This window comes from Fibroporia radiculosa (genome assembly GCF_000313525.1).
Source record: "Fibroporia radiculosa TFFH 294 genomic supercontigs, scaffold8592, whole genome shotgun sequence".
Taxonomy (NCBI): domain Eukaryota; kingdom Fungi; phylum Basidiomycota; class Agaricomycetes; order Polyporales; family Fibroporiaceae; genus Fibroporia; species Fibroporia radiculosa.
The window spans coordinates 1-19753 of record NW_012133457.1 but is presented as its reverse complement, the minus strand read 5'-3'; the positions used below and the strand labels follow the sequence as shown (position 1 = coordinate 19753).

Below are 19753 nucleotides of genomic sequence, written 5' to 3'. Positions count from 1 at the left end.
GGGGGAGCGCAAGACCGCCCGCCATAATGGCTGCGGCGGTGGTATTGTCTGTGGCCTCTGGACTCCTCGTGTTGTCGCGAGAGCCGGTAATGGCACTTTCCTCCACTATTTCTCGTTTCCGTGCTTCTCTGCTCTCGTCACCTGTCTATCGGTACTAATCTATGTGTAATCCGACCCTGTCCAGTCTGACACATCGTATTTGTTAATGATTTGGACGGTTATCATGTTGGTATACTGTAACCTTGGAATCTTGACTGGCTTAAGATATCCCTGCAGCCGGATTGGATCTCGAATATAGGAATCCGTTCACTCCGTGTAAATGCGTCACGTCTCATGAACACCCGACCCTGCTTTTGATAGATTGTTTTGCTTTGTGTTTACTATCTAAGAACAGCAGGATAGCTTCGGATAACGTCCACGATGCATGATTGTAATGATGCTGGCTGTGGAAAATAGTGGCCGATTTTTTTCTCAAGCACTGCCCGGCGAAATGACCATGCTTTGCTCTCAATCTCCGTTGGCTGAGGGGAGATCCGCGATGTCCTAAATTGTTTGCTGTCCAGGCGTATGGCAAGTCTTTTGATTTGCGCGCATCATGGACAGGCGCAATCTCGTAACCCTACATCCGTAGTCTCAGGGTGATTAGGACATAAGGTTGTCATTCCACGTATCCACAGGTTCGCTTTCTGACGGAATCGCCATGCAAACACGTAATGGTGTCAAATGCTGCCGATCACAGGCCACCTTGCTTGTCCGCCAGTTGCAAGACTTTCATGACAAATTTTATTAGAAGTACTACTGTTATACGTCTCACAGTCGTGGCATATTGAGTTACAATGTTCGTCAGGTCATGGTATACATCAGGGGTAAAAGACGTCGACGTAACAGCAGGCGTTCGGGCGCCCAGACTTTAGTGTTTTGAACGCATACTCATTGTCCTCATGGTGGGGACTGTGAACATACCAAGGTTAGCAAATGAACAGATAGGCACTAATAGTGACACTTACACATCATCAAGCCCTTGATGTCCTTCACCCTGGATTGCTCGATGCCTTTCCTGAGCAACAGAACGCGCAGACTTGCCCATCCCAGGAGTAAAACACCGAAGGCTGCGGGGATGAGCCAGTAAAGCGGCGACAAATGATATGAGCCACCAAAGACAACGTGCAAGGGCGGGGTATATATGATAAAGATGCCGAGACATGCACCACCAAGGATTCCTGCGAAGTTGTAGTAGTTTCCAATGATTGACCGGCCGAAGGGGAAAGAGAATTTCGCCTTGACAGCAAAGACCTAACAAAAATAGGTCATCAGAACATCAGCAGGGGCCGTAACGACGATTCTCTCACATTGAAACATTGGATGATAAAGATCGAAAGGTATACTATAGATTGTGCCTTCGCCAGGCCTTCAACCTGCTGGGAAGCATCGATCACTTGACCTCTGCTGTTCACGAAGTCCGGACTTGAGGTGGTGAAGTAAGCTTTGAAAGATATCAATAACGTAAGAGAAAAAACGACACGAGAAACGTACTCGTCGACGAAGACTGCGCGAGGCGCAAATCGGAGGGAGAGAATCCATTCTTGTAGAATACTACGAAGTATGCAACGAGGCTACAGAGGGATCAGAATCGGAACGTGCATGAGCATGTGAGAGTGACATACGCTCCAAGCATCTCGATAACTCCAGCTTCGAGATACGAATAGCTGAGGAGCTTTCCGTCGACAAGCGATTCGGCCTCTGACCGCTCCAAAGCATCTTCCCAGAACGTCCGTGTGAACGGCGCCTTCACCTTCGAAGACCACACCTCTATCCGACCCGGAGGTATGATCTCTTGTGTCTCAGTATCACGATGCAAAGTCTTCGTACGCCGGAGCGCGCGCTTCTTGAGGGATATGATCGAACGTTCATTGACTGTTCGGTAGTGAGTAAGAAACGTGAAGAAATGCCAAGAGAGAACTCACCTGGTTTCCGTGGGGCCATGCGCATGAGTCCATCCTTGGTCTCCGGCTTATCCCAGGCGAATGAGAGCTATGAAAAAGCGGATCAATTATCATCCTTACCAGGAATTTGCACATGCAAAACTCACCGCAACGAAGAGCTCGAAACCAAGATCTATATTATGACAATATGAATTCCAGAATAACTTCACCTGATTAAAATATTGATGCTCACCGATGACTAAGATTAAGATAGCTGATAGTGGCAGGGGAATGGGCACAACGACATCTATGAACCGTTGTTGGCGTATTATTCACGGAAGATCCGTAGTCATTCAAACTTACAAAGCAACTGAGGGATAACTTCAGGAGTACTGTGCGATATCGTGTACCTGCCGACAAAAACCGTCAGGATGGCACAATTTGCGATTATTGTAGGCGTACTGAATGGAACGCTTGAGATTGACAAAGATCTGGCGACCCTCAGCAACACCCTCTGCGGACCATTCATCAGCATCAAACATTTAGCGGAAGGAAACGAGCATCTACTTACTAACGGTGGAGGCGAAGTTGTCATCTGCACGAATATGATATAAGATACTGTCAATGTTTTGTAGGTGACTACTTACCAAGCAAAATCATGTTAGCAGCTTCCTTGGACACATCCGATCCAGAAATATTCATAGCAATACCGAGATCAGCCTGCATGTGATTACGTTAGGCAATTTTATGGAATACGAAATGCGAAGAATTTCACCTTCTTGAGAGCAGGAGAATCATTGACACCATCGCCAGTACTGAATGTCTAGTGAGTTGCACGTCTTCTGTTATCATAACAAAGCTACTTACACCCCAACGATGTGACCAAGAGCCTGAGCATGCTTCACTGTTATGCTAGTGGTCAGTATCATCCGTGGCCTTGCTGCAATAAACCTACCAATTTCCAGCTTATGTTGAGGCGATGTACGTGCAAAGACAATTTCCTTCTTGGTGAAGACTGATGGACATGTCAGAACGAAGATGCAGAAGGCACAGACCCTTGAACATACTCTGATCCCATTGCCAGCCCTGGAGGCCGTCGATTTCATCACCATGAACGACAACGGCATCAACTTCGTCCTCGTAAATATCCTCGATGGGTCGACCGGTCTTTGCACTCAGCGTCTCCTTAGTATCACCCAGGATCAGATTGATCTTGCGAGCAATTGCCTCCGCAGTCTTCGGGTGATCACCTACATGTCCAAGACTGAGTTACAGACTCAGACTTGTCTATGCTAACACGTACCAGTAACCATCATGACCTTGATACCTGCAAGACGAAGAGTGCCGATCGCCTCACGGACACCATGTTTCGGCGGGTCTTCGAGAGAGATTAAACCACAGAAGCAAAACTCTGAGCTCGGGTATTGGCCGTCATTCTTGCTGAACGGATATGAAGCATCGTAGGTGTCGCCTGGTAGAAGCATCTGGGCGCATGCGATAACACGGTGACCCCTTGATGCCATGTACTGTGAAAGAGGTTTAGACAAAATAGGCGGGGATCACAGTAGACGCGTACGTTGTATGCCTCATCGTATGCTGTCTTGAAATCGTCAGTGATGGGCTCGATGTTACCGTCCTTTAGGTAGGTAGAGCACTTGGCAAGAACTCGCTCTGGCGCACCCTTGATGTAAAGGGTGAGACTTCCCATAGCGTGAGGCTTGTTGAGCTATAGAGATGATTCGTCAGGAAACAATCATCACGATAGCGCGTTATACATACGATAACCAAAGCCCACTTGTTGGACGAGTTGAAGGGGATTTCGAATACCTTTGGGTGGTTCTTGTGCAACGCATCATAGTCCGCAATGTGGCGACCAGCGAATCTCGTGAGGCCAGTCTCAGTAGCATCACCCAAGATAGTCCTTTGGTCGAAAGGGACGTCTGTCTTGTCAAACTTGACTCGCGAGTTCAAGGCTGCGATGTCAACCATTTCCTGCATTCCGGAAGCGTTGATTGAGAAGGCTTCTGTCGACTCCGAATCATTGTTCGACTATACCCCCCAAAGCAGTACAGTTAGATCGGCGAAAAAACTGCTGAATGCCACACATGCCTGGAAAGCAGTGTACATCTTCTCTCCACTCCACAAGTTCGTCACCTTGTCCACGAAATGAGCAACGAACTATAGAGGAGCGTGTCAAAGGCATACCGTCATCTGGTTCCTCGTAAGAGTACCTGTCTTATCGGTAGCCAAGAGAGTAAGCTGAGAAACATGTCAGTAACAATTGTCAAGTAATACTGAGAATAAGTACCGATCCTGCAGACGAACAGTGAGCTCAATTACACGACACAGATTGCAAACAACCTACCGAGAGTCTCGACGCCTTGCAAGTCCTTCACGAGCACGTTTTGCGCAGCCATGCGCTTCGCAGCGATCGACAATCTGACATCATTTGATCGTCGATCCTCGTGTTAGAAAAGGATGTGCAAGACACTTACAGGAGTGTGACCACAGATGGTAATCCCTCCGGAACAAATGCCACCAGGATGGATACAGCGAACGTGACAGTTTGGGCGGCCTTGCCCTTGTATGCAGTGGTGATGCCGACGATGAAGAATACAACCGCGAAAATGATCGCAATGGCCGAAACCATCATTACAAACCGTGCACTAAAGTAAATCAGTTTCGTCATAGCTGCGCAGAAGGCAAAACTCACATCTCAGTAGCCAATGGACTCTTGTTTCCGGATTCGCCTCCAGTGAGAGCAGCAATTTGACCTGATGTATTGGAGGAATAAGCTGCGTAGTCAAAGGACCATAAATAATACGCACCAATAAGCGTATGGTCCCCAGTACGGACAACGACTTGAAATGGCTTCGTATCAGCCCAAAAAGGACAGTAGTTCGTATAGTTGATACATACCTCCCCATCCTTCACCGTTCACAATGAGAGTGGAGTTGAACACCTGGAAGATATGAGCGTCACACGACCTTACGACAAAGTGTCACCGGTGACACTCACCAGATTTTCCGCCTCTACAGGTCGCGCTCTGCTTCCGTCGGGAAGACTGATCCGTTCCTGGGCCTCCGACTCTCCTGTGAGGTTGCTGTTATCCACTTTCATATCGGTCGCAGCGAAGATCACCAAGTCCGCGGGTGTTTTATCACCGGTGCGCTGTGTGAGCGATGACGTGAGTGTTATTCTCGAGACTATATTGACACCAGGGGATACCCGGCGAATCGGATCGGGCGACTTACGAGAAGGACAATATCGCCTTTGACGAGCTCCGCAGCTGGTACAGATGTAATTGCACCATCGCGCACAACATGGCAGGAGGGGGGGATCATTGCCAGGAAAGATGCAAGAATGGCCTCGGACTTCTGCAATTGGAAGAACTCGATGAAAGCATTGAGAAATGCGACCGCAATGAGGATACCGCCGAGGTACGTGTTGGCAAAGTTTTCCTTGAATACGTAACGAGTGAGTATCGCACCTATGCGTAGGGGGGGCCGGAGAAATACCTTAAAGTCAATCCCTAGGAGAATGTACTCGAGAATGCCGGCGATGATCAGAAGAATGTTGAACATAGTCAAGAGCAGATCAATGTACTAGAGAAGTGGGGTTAATCGTTGACCAGTGGAGTAAAGAACGAATAGAAGGCACCATCCGGAGGGCCGACTTTTTCTTGGGAGGCGTGAGCACGTTGGGCCCATCGCGAGCCAGCCTCTTCTTCGCCTCGTCAGTGGAGAGACCATACGAACTACTTGGGTCCTTGGTGTCGAGGGAGGTCTCGAGAGCAGATCCCAATTCCTGGAAGGATAAATGGTGTTCTTGGATGTCGACGTCGCCGAGCTTGTCGTTGCCGCCTTTCTTGATCTTGTGCTCTTCAAGGTGCTCGTAGCCAGCGGCGGCGAGCTCCTTGTCTTCCTTGGTCATCTCGCGCTTCATTTCCACACCCCTGGGTCTTGCATGCCCATGCTGAATTTTCTCTTCGCGGATGTCGACATGATCGTCGGGAAAGACTACGGCGCGCGTGCCTGCGACTTCCTCGTCTGGCAGCTGGGGGAGAGTGTCAAGAACAGCCTGACTAGCGTCCATGAGGAGCAGCCCTTAGTGGTAGTGGGCAGAGCGAGTGAGGGGACGACCACTGGACTCGACGGCGGAGGCGACGTTATAACTGTCTCTAAATGGAGCCGCTGAGGCTGCAATTCTTTTTCGACGTGAGACGTAGGTTTGGGAAGTTTGCCGCTAAGCACCTTATCCGATGGCACATGGGTTGTATGATTGGACGGTAAATGAGATTGCGTTCCTCGCCTGGAGCGAACAGCCAAAAGCCCTCAGCTTGATCAAGCCTGATGGGAGCGAATGCGCCCGCCACCGAGGCCAAAAATGGCATTTCACGTGACCTAAGACGAGGCGCTAGATGGGTCTCCAGGTGCCACAGCACCGCAGTCCTGAGTCCAGGGTATCCGAGAAGCAGGGCGGGTAGTATGTCCAGCCTCGAGGTCTCGTATCAGAATTGAACGGACGCTTGGACATCTCCGACCGGTATGAAGTCTTCCCGTCTTCCCCGCGCGGCGAAATGATCCTTTGCCCGCGGAAGCTGCACCACGACTCAAAGGAGAACTCGCGAGGTCCGATGTGGTTCCCGGAGTATCTGGTCAGCTTCAACATCTTCAGTCCACGAAACGGACATGAACGAGGCTCACCAGAAGATAGGAACACGGTGCCTAGCGTCAGCAGTTCCATGGTTGGGCCACAGCGGTCCGACATGGGGCGTTTGGCGTGGAGCCCAAGACGATATCGATATGATACAGTGGTGTCGTACGGCTATGGGCAACACCTGGGCACATCACGCGAGCCCAATGCAGTACGTCTGGAGCAGAAAGAGGACTCGAAATGGAGATGGCCGTTCTCAAGGATGATTCCGGACAGAACAAGGGCGGTTGCGCTGCGATACGCGCTGCAAGGCGATGCGATAACCCATTCTATTGCCTTACTTACGTTGCTGTATGGAGAAAGCGGAGGAGAAGTTGCCTGTCGAGCATGGAATTTTGCCGCAATAAAGCGCAATTGGGAGGCAGTTTCTCATCAGATGAGGGTGGATCGTAGGCACTCCGCAGCGATCACGGTGCAGATACCTCCTCCGCATTGGGCAACTCTCCTGGTTGGCCTTCAATGATCGATCACGGCGTGGTTCCCTCTAGCCTCGCTTTTCATTCATCTACAGTCTTCTGAATTCTGCAGGAGATAAGCTCGGATCCTATAGTCATGGGTTGCTCCACCGCAACAGAGATCTCGTGGCGATTGCAACGTCGAAGTCCAAGTTCCGAGCAAAGGCGGCGCCCACTGCTTGCTGTTCGATAGATCAAATTCGCTCTATTGTTGTTCGGCTTTCAATTTCGCGGCCTAAGTCCGATGTACGGTGACCCCTGATTTTGATGTGACCTGACCAGTCCAATGACCAAGAGCTAGGATGCACGCGTTGGAGAGTTACGCTTACACCTGGCTGCATTGCATGTCTATAATTATTGATCATCACGGCCCCAAGAAATGAGGGCAGGCACGTTGACATCGGACCTTTACGAGATTACAGATACAACTTCTTAGACCAATTTGACACAACACCTAAGCTACATACATTGGCACACGACACTTGTCAGTAAAACCTAGGCCCCTACTGGACAGGCGCGATATCTTGCGTCAGCACATACCGGTATCGCACCTTGCCCGAGCGCACCGCCTCGATGGCGACCTTCGCCTGGCTCATAGGCAGCTCCTCAATCCATGGCTTGACACCCCGCTCCGCCGCAACCCTCAACATCTCCAGGCACTCCGTCTTTGAGCCGATGTGTGAGCCACCGATGAACGCGCCATTCGGCTGCAAGTCGAAGGCATGCATCGGTGGCAGGGGGTTGTTGTGATCCGGCAGTCCGACGTTGATAAACTTGCCGTGCACGCCCAGCATAGAGAGATACACCTTCAGCGGGCGATCGGGACGGAAGACATCGATGGTCGAGATAAGAATGTCCAGCTCGCCATCGTACGCTTTGTAGAAGTCCTGAAATGAGGTAATGCGAGATGAGAATAGCATACTCAGCATAGGCAAGCGAACACTTACATCGTCGTGTGTGCTGATAACATGGTCGGCGCCCATCTTCTTCGCATCATCTAGCTTGCTGGGGCTGTGGGTGAACGCATACACCTCCGCACCGAGAGCTTTGGCAAACAGGACAGCGTAGTGGCCCAGCCCACCGATACCGATGACACCAACTTTCTTCCCGGGCCCGGCATCGTTCCTGAGCAGGGGGGAGAAGACTGTCAAACCTGCGCATAGCATCGTGGCGGCGTCTTTCGACGCGATAGCTTCGGGAATGTGGAAGACGAACTGCTGGTGCGCGCGAATTGCTGTCGAGTAGCCGCCCTGGGTGATGACACCGTCTGGGTATACGTCATTCTACGTGCAACTTCAGTCTCAGACAACAGAACCCGCACAAGATCAAGTGCACTGACGTAGGTGTCGATCATCTTCATGCAGTAGTTTTCGTTGCCTGACTTGCATCGCTTGCATTCCATACAGCTTGCAATCTGCGCACCCACACCAACCCGATCGCCAGGCTTGAATTCGGACACATTCGCGCCAACACGCTTCACGATACCGATAATTTCATGGCCGACGACAAGCGGGAGGTGGCTGAGACCACCCCAACCCTGGGTAAGAGTGTGCACGTCCGAGCCACAGATACCGCAGTGTGTAATTGCGAGCTCGACATCGTCAGCCAAGAATGTCTTCGGCGGGTACGAGACTAAGCTGAACTCGTTCCAAGCAGCCGGGTCTAGACGACAGGTGAACCCGTGTGTGAGCTCTGTGCGACCGCTGACAGTGACATAGGCAGCTTCGGCTCACCGGTGAGAGCATATCCCTTGAATTCGAGTTCAGACATGGCGGTTTGGACAAAGACTCACGGAGAAATTCGAACACTGGGAACGATAGCATCCCAGACTGTTATCATGGCCTCTTTATACGTGCGCATCGGCCCATCGCAGAAGAGCTTGGTAATCTCCTTACTGAATTTTTCGTTCACCCGTCGGCGTGCCATGCGCGAGACCGGATCCAGGCTCCTAGAACCATATGCATCCGTCGCTGGAGGTCTCATTTCAATTCCACTCACAGCTTTCTATGCTGTTATAAGCGCTGGTCCACGTGTTGTATACCGAAGAGGAATGATGATGATGATGATGATGATGATGATGAAATCAGCATTTATATACCGACTGAAGAGGAATGAACAAGTGGAAGAGAACGCTCCGAGGTTTGGCTGGACGCATACGAGTGGGCGCTTCAGACAGCGTTTTGAGACGGTCTTCGTTTTTTGCCCCCTTGACCCTAACATGGCTTTTATATTCATCGCGCGAATGTGGGTGAACCAACGCTTAAAACTTAGCACAAAAAACTGTGAGTGGGATTGGGATAAAAAAATCTAAGAGCCTGGACTAAATGGTTCGTTCCGCACAACTCAAATGAAATTTCCAGGCTCTTTGCATCACCCGCCGCCTGAGTGCTGATCATGATCAGTAATCATACGGAAAAACCAACGCACCCGGTAGACGTCATCAGTCTCTCCAGCTGCGAAGATGACGTCCCTACTACCCTGTGCATGGAGCTCGCTGAGCAGTTTCGAGGCTCGTCGTTTCTTTTCTAGGTGCCCTCAATGGGTATGAACTCGTCACGAAGAATGGGCAGGAGTTTTATACGCGGGGTATTGACTTAGGGACGGACCGCGGCTGCCGGTGGGCGTAGTGGCATGGTCGTGCGAGAGAGGTGTGGAGAAGCATCTTGCCATGCATAACTCGCGTATATATATGAGCAGGCGCAGAAATGATGGGGGACGTTACCGGTGATAGCAAGCTATCCGAAACTCTAATGTTGAGACGGAGCGACACCAAAACACTATCGATATATATCGTACTATACAGGTCAGACTACGAATGTTAGCATACATACGAGTACTCTGCATGAGGTGACTAGTAGAACAGAAGAGCAATAATACAGCGCGCTGAGTAATATAGTGGTCCGTTGAGCTGAGCAAAGTCCCGTAGATCGTTAACTGGAGTGAGAGTGAATGGAAGACTGGAAGTCAAAGCAGCGCGTGCCGCTAGCCCCAGGACAAAGCATTGAGCACTTAATCTTCAGGGGTCTATCACCTCTGTGAACTTCGATCCGCCTCTGAACTTGCGTACGGGGAAGACACTCGGCGAGGGGGACCCAGACCCCTTCACCTCAGCCGAAGACTGCGCACCCTCCTTTGCTCCCTTCACTTGCGATTCCCTCTGCTCCTCCGCCTCCATGGAAGTAGGCGACGACGAAAATGGATCCACATAAGATACAGTGTCTCCCGTAGCACTCGGCGCAGAGAGCTCCACAAAGTCGGTACTCGTCTCCCGCCCGTCTATCGGTGGCGTATGCGAGGCCGCAGGCCGGTACGGCGCTGCGTACTCACGATTGCGGACGTACTCACCCCGCTTCCACCCTTGCCGCTCTTCGGCAGCGTCCCAATCGTCCTCGTCACCGAGCGCCCTGGTCCAACCTTGGGATTTCCTCCGTCCAAACAATCGTGCAAGCCTCCCACCGAAGCTAGGATGCTCGGAGGGTGTCTCGTACAGCGAACGTTCCTGTCGCCTATGCAGCCTCCGCGCACGGCGCATTTCACGTTCATATGGTGTAGGGTTGTGGTTTCGCAGAAGGAAGAAGACGGCGATGCAACATATGATGATGAGAGCAGAAAGGGAGACAACGAGGACAATAAATCCAGCAGATGATCCTCCTATCTCTGGTACATCGGACGTAGATTTGATGTGCTGGTGCATGGTTAGAAGACAATATATGGAAGAGATATCAGCGAACAGACCCACCACGGGAGTGTGTGAAGCGGGAACCGCATCCGCTGTTTCTCCTGCTCGTCGTACAAAGGGAATAGAGCCTGATCCGTCAGGAAATAGAAAAGGAGACATAAAAAATCAGATATGAGGATATACAAGTCGTGAGCAATGTCGATTGAACGTGTGCATGAAAGACACTGAGTAGTAGAAGCCAGGTGGGTGGCGGGCTGCCTCAAGGCCAGACCGCAATGACGCCCCGTGGGAGAATTCGCTTTATATGGCACATTCCACTCCGAGTTGCACACTCAATTCTCGACCACTCTCAACGCCGTCCGGTATCACCCTCAGCCGAGCCAAGTATCACTTGCGCCCTGTAAAGTTTATTGTAACGGGGAGACATTATGGTGAATATGCGCGTGCGTTCCGAATTGGGGGACATGTGACAGTCACGGCAGGGTCGCGCTAACCGGACTGTCACGCTGCGTTGGCGCTCTCTTCTGGCCAGCTACGTAAGTTCATCAATACCCTCTCATATTCGCATTTTGATTGATGCATAACCGCATAGGACACACCGTAGGCGTGACGTAAATTCACACCGTGTACACGATTGTATCGCAGCGACCACCTACCATGCTCGTAATATGGACCCACAAGAATGTGCACTCCGCGATGCATACCAACGGCCCTCAGGCTCTATGTATAAATGAACACATGAAATTATCAAGTAGATACAATGAAATCAAGTGAGTATAACACAAATACACTACTTCATCATGGCCGTGATTTCGTGATTTTCATCGTTGCATGCATAGGTGAATGGGGGTGCAGGGTCGTCTTGCCTTCGCTAATCGTGCAAGTCCGACCGCAAGCCGTGAAAATGTATGTATCGCATATAAACTGGGTTTCGCACAAGCTAAGTTTTCGTAATTCAGTTGTTAAAGTCGAAAAATTCGCTGAGGTCGAGCTCCTCGAATGGCGACATGGTGTACATCGTCGGCTCGATGCCAAGATCCAGTAACCCCTGTGTGTACGCCTTATAGTTCGCATCTGTGCCGTCCAATGCGCCAGCACTTGAAGTCCCCTCACCCAGCATCTGTCCCATATTATAGGGGTTCAGAGTGGGGTCTGTACCCGCTGCCGGAGGGAGTGCACCAGGAAGCATATATGCGCCGTGCACGCTCTGCGGGAAGTCCGCGTATCGAGGCGTGCGATCCAAGTCAAACTCGGCGACGGGAGGAATTAGGCTGCTCGAACTGGACGCTTGGTTCTGCCACAGCGCTACGTTCGGGTCGCCCGTGTACCCTGGTACGGAGATGGGCGAACAACATGGTGTCTCTGGATAGACATCTGGGTTCGCTGTGGTAACGGAGGCTATCGAGCCGTTCCATCCTGCGAGGGACGATGTGACGGCAGTCAGAGGGGACGGAAATGTGCCTGACGCGGTCGCTGCTCGGCGTCGACGATGGGACAAGGGTCCGCTTCCTGATGGTGGGCACGAGCCGCCGGAGGTCGACGCGCGCGCCATTAACATGGATGGGTGGATGCCATATGTCACTGGAACTTCTACTGCCTGATACTTGTCAGCGCGCTTCCAACGGGAGCGTCGTGCGACTCACTGTCTCGCTGGAAGTTTCAAACGACAAATTGTCCTGCGCATTATCGACCTGGAATGCAAACGACGAAGGAATTGAACTGTCTGGTATACCCGCTAACATATTGCAACTGGGATCCGGATATTCAGCAGCCCAAGGAACGCTATCGGCTTCTATAAACGACGAAGAAAGGGCAATGGAATTATCCACATTGCTGTCCGCCGTGGCAAACGCACTCGAACCGAGACTAGGCGTTGATACGCAGCGCTCCAGCGACAAAACTGAAGAATCATGGTAGTGGGTGTACGTAGGGAGGTTGTGTGCGGGGGGCATGGACGACGATCGCGGTTCGTCGCGGAGTGGGATCACGGGGCTGCTGTCTCGCAAGGGTGTCTCTGGCGGCTCCGGAGACGACGAAGACGTCAAGCTGGTCGGGCTCGACGGGCTCATATAGTCGCAGGAAGCATCGTCGCACTCCGAGAGGCTGCTTGTACGACTGATCGTTCGCTCCACGAACAGTTCTACCTGCTCGCGACGGGTCATCGATCCAAGGCCCTTCTGTAAGTCTGCGGCTCGTCGACGCGGCTTGTATCTGTAATCGGGGTGCTTCTTCGCGTGTTCCTGGCGCTCCAGCTCTGCCCGTATCTTGTAGGGCTGTTTATGCTCGGCGGTGAGGGTTTTCCACGCCTCGGCCGCGCGTTTGGACAATGTCTTCTCTGTTGTAGACTCTCCACCCTTGTTTGCTTGAGCATGCCTGCGCGAATACTCGGCGCGGAAGATGATGAACGCATTCGGTGGCCGTGGAACCCAATCAGGATCCCGTTCCCGATTTCGCAGAGCACGCCGCTCAGAAGTAGCGCTGGTGTAGATGGACGGACGGGGTGGCATATGACTTTGCGACCTGTCTGCAGTGGTTTGATGAGTGGACTTTGCAGTGACTTGGGTCGGAAGGTGGATGAGGGAATCATGTTGGTTGTGGATGGGGGAATCAGGTTGGGTGTGGATGGGGGAATCAGGTTGGGTGTGGAGGGGATGCAGGTGTGTTGAGCCAATCTTCGTGCAAGCTTGAGTTGACCAGGTGGGTATATAGTGTGAAGACATGGTGGAGGGAGGAGGGAGATGAAGAACAGGAGTAACCGATAGCCAGCCAGCCTTGAAACGCTCGGTGGGCTTTGAACTTTTAACGAAAGGCAAGGCCGTCGGACGTGAGCCGACAATGCCCTTCCGAGGTGAGATTCTTGCCAACGCCACTCGTCCGTTATTGCAGCCAGACCGGGCAGCCTGCGGTGTTCAAAATTCACGTGCGGAGCGGCCAGACTTGAGATTGCGATCTGTGCCAATCACGCCCGTCTGATGCAATCTGCAGATCTGGAATAGCTCGCGCCGGCCATGAGGCTACCCAACGGCTCATCTCGGCTGACCGCGTTCCGACCACCCTCTTTCCCAGCGGCCTGAGGCCGTGACCCCTTGATATGCTATTCTTGATGTCAACTCCGACGGGCACTTGATCTTCAGCTGCCCCCTGACTGTCGCGGGTATGCTCTTCTTCTCCGCCCCGCCACCGCATACCCCAATTGCTCTAGACCTGAACGGCGCGATTTTTGCTCAACCATTACCAAGCAGCCCGATCGTACCGTTATTGAAAGCGGGGCTTGCTTCGCTGCGATTTCTTACTGGCCAGTACCAATTAGGACATAAGCTAGTAAGCATCTTGACGAAACACTGACGAAGCACATTATTACTATTAAGGTCGCGTTGCGATCGCCCGATGCAAGACAGAGTCGATGTACCTTCGCGGGTGAAAGAGGCCCGGGTATTTCAAAACCCAAGGGCCCATCTCTGACTAGTCGTCTGACAGTTGCGCAGGCCACCTGGATAGGAGGCTGTCAAATCACTGTTCTGAGTGACTACTCAGCGGCCGATGTATTTTTGGAGACGGGAGTCTCGTGGAAGTGGTCAATCCAGCCTTCTATTTGTTGTCTCCGATGGTACACGAGACCACAGAGTCGCGGGAGGACATTGTGGTCAATACAACACAATTATACGTGTATGGAACCTGACTTCGAACCTTTTTTAAGAAAAAACCTTGAATGTCCGATTCCACGGCATATTTTGAATGGGCTGAAACTTCAGGAGGGCTGTGCCACGCACCTGACATGAGCTTGCGGATATTTATCTTCCAGTAATAACACTACCCACTTCGGTAACGATGCTATCGCCCAATACTGCTGACGTGCTAGTATACCCATCTCTGATCGTAAACTTAAGAGACGCCGTTCGGTTGGAAAAGTAATGTTGCTCTCGCTTCCCACAGTCATGTTTCGTTTTCCAGGTCTGAATTAGCCTTTAGAAATCTTCTTGGTCGGCTCTTCTCCACAGATCATCGGAGACTGCATTTGACAAAAAGCTTAGAGAGACGTGCGATCACTCCGATGCGCGCCGAGGCCGTCGTGGATGGCGTTCACCCAAAAAGAGGACAAGCCGATATTGGATCCGGGGCGTGGTCCGGCTTCCGCGTGGTTTGCTTACCCCAATACCCGATGAACAATACATCTTGGACTCCGTGGAGCCCGCCCGAAATTACATGTTGCCCCACTAAATCATTGGGAAATTCCTGCACGGGTATGTCTATACTTCAGCCACAGATTGTCTGGGTAATACTAGAGACGACTCCCGAGGACGGCGGAATCTTACTTCAATGCAGGCGTGCTCAACCCACCCGCCCCAGGTGACGGAAATCAGTAAAGCGTCGGTGGCCTATTTCCGCCGTGATGCTGGGCCCGACTCTGCCATGATTCTAGAAGTAAACGCCAGGTGGTCAATCTCCAGAACTTGCATCTGAACTCAGCAGGCAATTGCGCAGCCAAAGACCCCGAGTAAGATGTCAAACGTATAGCGGGGTTGAGTGCGATGCAATCTGATATGCTAAGTGATCCTGTCGCACGCGATATCCGCGATGTTTGAAGTCCATGCCAGGTCCGCGCCCTTCAACATCACTTTTTGTGTTCAGAATCGCGGAATCGGGATGCATAATGAACGAGCCGGCCCGTGGAGCATATGGACGGCATCTGGTCGCCTTTCTAATTGGTTTTTGAGGAGACTATTTGAAGCTTGAGAAGCAGGGGCATCTGCTGCACTTGAATTTCGGGATTACAGGGGGAAGGAACAGAGATTGTATGCTGAGCACATCTACGCCGCATATGGCTCAATGATCCTGACGTGGGTCTCTGAGACCCGACAGGCCACTAGCACCTTGAGTCGCGGGCGGAATTCATAATCACGATCAAGCACCAACTGCCTTAACTCGCATCTTTAATAAATTTACAGCCATACACGGGCAAGAGGATTGCGCTAAGTGCGCCACTCATCTACTGCAACTTGTCTGCCTCATCCTTGAAGCGTGATACCATCGCTCCACGCATCGCTGACTCAAGTCTTTGAAGTAATCTGTGGTCTCACGGCGATGCGACTCACATATCGACACGGCATGTGCAAGTGTCAAGACTGCCGAGTCTTCGGCAGTTTCGGAACCGCACTTGGAGCTCGGTTAGAGCTCGGTCTAGAACTGAATGATGCGGGGCATTAGATAACGTTCCGTGAAGCAAGCAGGTCGAAAAAAAGATTGAACACTCATTTGTAAGGCTCAATCCTACCAACGGACATGCGGTTGGGCAAATAATACAACATAAGTTGGAAACAGCCCAGTCTCACAAATAGTCCATGTTCGTATGTACTTGTAGTCCATGCGTTTACAACGAACGTCCAAATGACACGCTACGACACGATGCGAAACAGAGATCAATCAACGTCCGTGATAATGTCTCGTGAATGCGACAATGGTCCCAAAATCTGTGCCAGCAGACGTTCAGAAATCTCTACGGCACAATTACGCACGGAAACATACCAAGTTTGTGTCATCGATCATAATCCACACACCGATGCATCCACCTGGGTTGCTACAGCATCAACCCTTCCGAGGAATGTCGCCTGGTTGTCCGTTAGCGCATTCATCGCCTCTAAAGCGATATTGAAGCCCGTCGCGGTGTAGTCGATCGCCAACACGTTAATGGTGTTGCCGTCATACACCAGCTGCCAGCATGTCCCACATTCCGCCGAACCCCATCCGGTAACCACATATGCTCCGCCGACGTACGGAAAATCGGGGAGCTGGCCGATTGTCGAATAGCCATAACGCTCGAGGCCATTCGGTCCGTCTGAACATGCGACGGTGTTGAGAGATTGAGAGGAGTTGTCGTACACCGTATCGTATGAGACCGAGACCGTCGTCTGGCCGAAGGCAGCAGGGACAAAGAGAGCGAGAGCTGAAGCGATGATAGAGAAACGCATTGCAATGGTGGTGGAAGAAGAGGGAAGATGGGAATGTGTGCACTGGAGTGTACTGACGAAAACACTCTCACAGCTGGGCTTTTATATAGCTGATAAGACGCTTGGACTGGGGTCACATCCCAGGAGGCCATTCTCGTCTAGACCAGAGTCACAAGGCAAGGCGACTGGTTTGATCCAGAGTACATCGGATGGACGGAGACGCTCACCGGAACGTGGACGAGACTCGAGACGTGAGATGGCTTGGAGGATCCCATCACGGGCACAGTGGCCGTATGGCCCCGACAATGAACCCGGTGTGAATATAGAAGACAGCATCGCGAGTTGGACCGCGCGCTGCTGGAAGGGTTTGTATTCAGATAGTATATGAACATCGTTGAAAGAAACGATCATGAAAAGCACATACGTTGAAGCAAAGTCGGCCAGGAACAGCAGGGCACTCATGAATGCGCTCTTGATCGCGAGACCAGGTATGAACGATACGTAATGATCTGTCTCCACTTCCTAGGGCTTACCCACGCCCTAAGTATACTGAACGCCACCACATGACAGAGGCCCGTCCTTGGCCTGGCGAAATATGCCCGTGCAGGACGAGCCTTATGATCCAGATGTTTGACAAGAGCACCCGGGTCAGTGATGCAAAGATGGAAGAGGGCGTTTGCATCTCAATTTTAGGTCTTCAAGGCGGCGAGTCTTGCCCAGAGCGTTTGGAAGGAATCATGGTCGGCCAACTAGACTCTAGTATGGAGGCGATGCGCAGAGAGAGCGGCAACCCAGAAGCCGGCAGACGCCAATAGCCCCGACTACAAACGGGAAGAAATATTTTCAATACTCATTCAAGAATGCCTTTCGGGCCCGCGAGTGAGCGCACCGCCCGAGTTTTCTGAGCCTACCCCCGGGCCAATGTTAGTTCTTGACAGCCTTTCCTCACGATGACTGCGACAGCACTCTTCGAGACGCGTACGCTGTAGTGTTCGCATAATGAGCTAGGATGGCTCAGATGACTTGAACTGACGATTATAGCTAGGCAGTTGAGTTGACAGATTTAGCAGGTTGAAGTTGGTCAAGCCTTCGACTCGAGAGTAAATAGGGCCAGAGTCACTAGCACTTGTTCAAGTTCAACAGACTAGGACATACTTGCCTGGCGAGCTTGAAGTAAGCGCGTCCATTACAACTCCGGATCGGTCATCTGACTGATTTCGGGCGCGTATACGCCGGAACGAGCTGTAATACGACAACTTGGAGCGAACTTACTACTGTGGCCACCGTCAAGTTCTGTGAGTTCAACGTCGCTGCAATCATCCAGCATGCAGAGCTTGGAATCACTTCCTGTGCTACTTCCTCAGAATCTCGCGTCTACTTCGTACCCTGCCCCCAATGAATGGGTTCCCAGGAAAAACCTTTCCGTGCCAAACACTCCTCCGGTGGACGAGAAGACACAGGATCAAGAAATGGCTATTGCTAGACAACTCATGGACGGAAAGACCCTGAAGAAGGTCAGACCAAGGCGAACAGTTGACTATGGCGGCGCAATGGGCAGATGGGCTTTGGTGGGTCGACGGTCCGAGTCTCATTGCTTTGATGATTGAAGCTCACACTTTCATGGCAGCTGCGGAAGTCCCGACCCCATTCCACCTATGTACCATACCTGAGGCCTGCTCCTCCGTATATTATTGATGTACGGCGGCGACATCATTCAATATATCACATTTATTTACTGAATGAGCACCGGTGCGCAGCTTTTGCCCCCAAAGGCCTATCCAGACAATGCCTCAACATCTTTGTGTACTAAGTTTGTGCATACGTCGACCAACAAAATTCGGTGTCCGGTGAATTGTGTCACGGTTCGTCTAAAAGCCCTTTTTACTGTTGACACCAAAGAGTACGAACCGTTAAGCTGTGTATAATTTGCAGTGGACACCAGAAGGTCGTCGAGTCTTGACCGGGTCAACCAGTGGTGAATTTACACTGTGGAATGGTCTTACCTTCAACTTCGAAACTATCCTTCAAGCACACGATACGGCTGTGCGGACGATGCGATTTTCACATTCAGGCGCATATCTCGTGTCCGCTGACCAAAGTGGCATTATCAAATACTTCCAACCGAACATGAACAATCTAACTGCCTGGGCGGGCCACCGAGAAGCTATCCGCGGACTGAGCTTCAGCCCTGATGACCAGCGGTTTGCCACGGCCAGCGACGACTCTACTGTGAGGATATGGTCATTCGAGGAAAGCCGAGAAGAACGTGTTTTGACGGGTGAGATGTCCGCGTTTTACACCAATTCGCGTGAATCTGACGACAGGGTAAGGGCACGGATGGGATGTCAAGTGCGTCGAGTGGCATCCAACCAAGGGCCTTCTGGCGTCTGGAAGCAAGGACAACATGATCAAATTCTGGGACCCTCGAACGGGGACCGTGCTTTCCACGCTGTAAGCTCACGATAAACCCCCGCACTTGAAGCACTAACCGGACAGGCCAGACACTACCACAAGAACACCGTCCAGGCCCTCGCGTGGTCGCCAAATGGCAACCTCGTAGCCAGCGCGTCGCGCGACCAGACCGTGCGAGTGTTCGACATCCGCGCCATGAAGGAGTTCCGGACGCTCAAGGGCCACAAAAAGGAAGTGTGCTGTACGTCGGGCCCGTCTCCCCCTCTCGCCCCACGCGCCCCGCCGCTGACCGCCCCTCACGCGCAGCCGTCACCTGGCACCCGGTGCACCCGCTCCTCGTCTCCGGCGGCTCCGAGGGCGCGATCCTGCACTGGGACCTCTCCTCCTCAACCGACACCACCGCACAGGCGCTCGCGCCGCCGCCCGGCGCGCGCGCGACGCTCTCGCAGGCGCACGACTCGAACGTGTGGGCGCTCGCGTTCCACCCGCTCGGGCACGTGCTCGTGAGCGCGTCCAACGACCACACGACGCGCTTCTGGTGCCGCGAGCGCCCCGGCGACGCCGCGTCCGTCTTCTCCGGCGGCGGCGAGAAGCCCCCCGAGGTCGGCGACGCCGGCGGGCCCG

At 52.2% G+C, this 19753-nt stretch overlaps 5 protein-coding genes across 5 annotated transcripts; all 5 read right to left on the bottom strand.

Moving 5' to 3' along the window:
* Positions 1-910: 910 nt before the first annotated feature.
* Positions 911-6017, bottom strand: FIBRA_06691 (uncharacterized protein; the record flags this gene model as incomplete). The annotated part of the gene is made up of 31 exons (XM_012328403.1): positions 911-951; positions 1008-1293; positions 1350-1483; positions 1534-1613; positions 1665-1914; positions 1965-2031; positions 2090-2115; positions 2176-2229; positions 2286-2332; positions 2385-2436; positions 2494-2517; positions 2570-2642; positions 2698-2737; positions 2790-2826; positions 2878-2937; positions 2990-3172; positions 3226-3448; positions 3499-3648; positions 3702-3914; positions 3978-4076; positions 4128-4153; positions 4218-4235; positions 4288-4361; positions 4418-4588; positions 4636-4696; positions 4751-4783; positions 4842-4884; positions 4941-5093; positions 5177-5383; positions 5441-5527; positions 5583-6017. 31 exons carry the CDS (start codon positions 6015-6017, stop codon positions 911-913), a joined length of 3447 nt encoding a protein of 1148 aa, XP_012183793.1.
* A 1579-nt stretch (positions 6018-7596) lies between these two features.
* On the bottom strand, positions 7597-8863 carry FIBRA_06690 (uncharacterized protein; the record flags this gene model as incomplete). The annotated part of the gene is made up of 4 exons (XM_012328402.1): positions 7597-7980; positions 8041-8376; positions 8433-8755; positions 8827-8863. The coding sequence occupies 4 exons, from the start codon at positions 8861-8863 to the stop codon at positions 7597-7599; spliced, it is 1080 nt and encodes a 359-aa protein (XP_012183792.1).
* Positions 8864-10109: 1246 nt separating this feature from the next.
* Positions 10110-10787, bottom strand: FIBRA_06689 (uncharacterized protein; the record flags this gene model as incomplete). The annotated part of the gene is made up of 1 exon (XM_012328401.1): positions 10110-10787. The coding sequence occupies one exon, from the start codon at positions 10785-10787 to the stop codon at positions 10110-10112; it is 678 nt and encodes a 225-aa protein (XP_012183791.1).
* A 940-nt stretch (positions 10788-11727) lies between these two features.
* Positions 11728-13492, bottom strand: FIBRA_06688 (uncharacterized protein; the record flags this gene model as incomplete). The annotated part of the gene is made up of 2 exons (XM_012328400.1): positions 11728-12369; positions 12416-13492. 2 exons carry the CDS (start codon positions 13490-13492, stop codon positions 11728-11730), a joined length of 1719 nt encoding a protein of 572 aa, XP_012183790.1.
* Positions 13493-16189: 2697 nt separating this feature from the next.
* Positions 16190-16738, bottom strand: FIBRA_06687 (uncharacterized protein; the record flags this gene model as incomplete). Its single annotated transcript, XM_012328399.1, has 2 exons — positions 16190-16240; positions 16328-16738. The coding sequence occupies 2 exons, from the start codon at positions 16736-16738 to the stop codon at positions 16190-16192; spliced, it is 462 nt and encodes a 153-aa protein (XP_012183789.1).
* Between the last annotated feature and the right edge of the window lie 3015 nt (positions 16739-19753).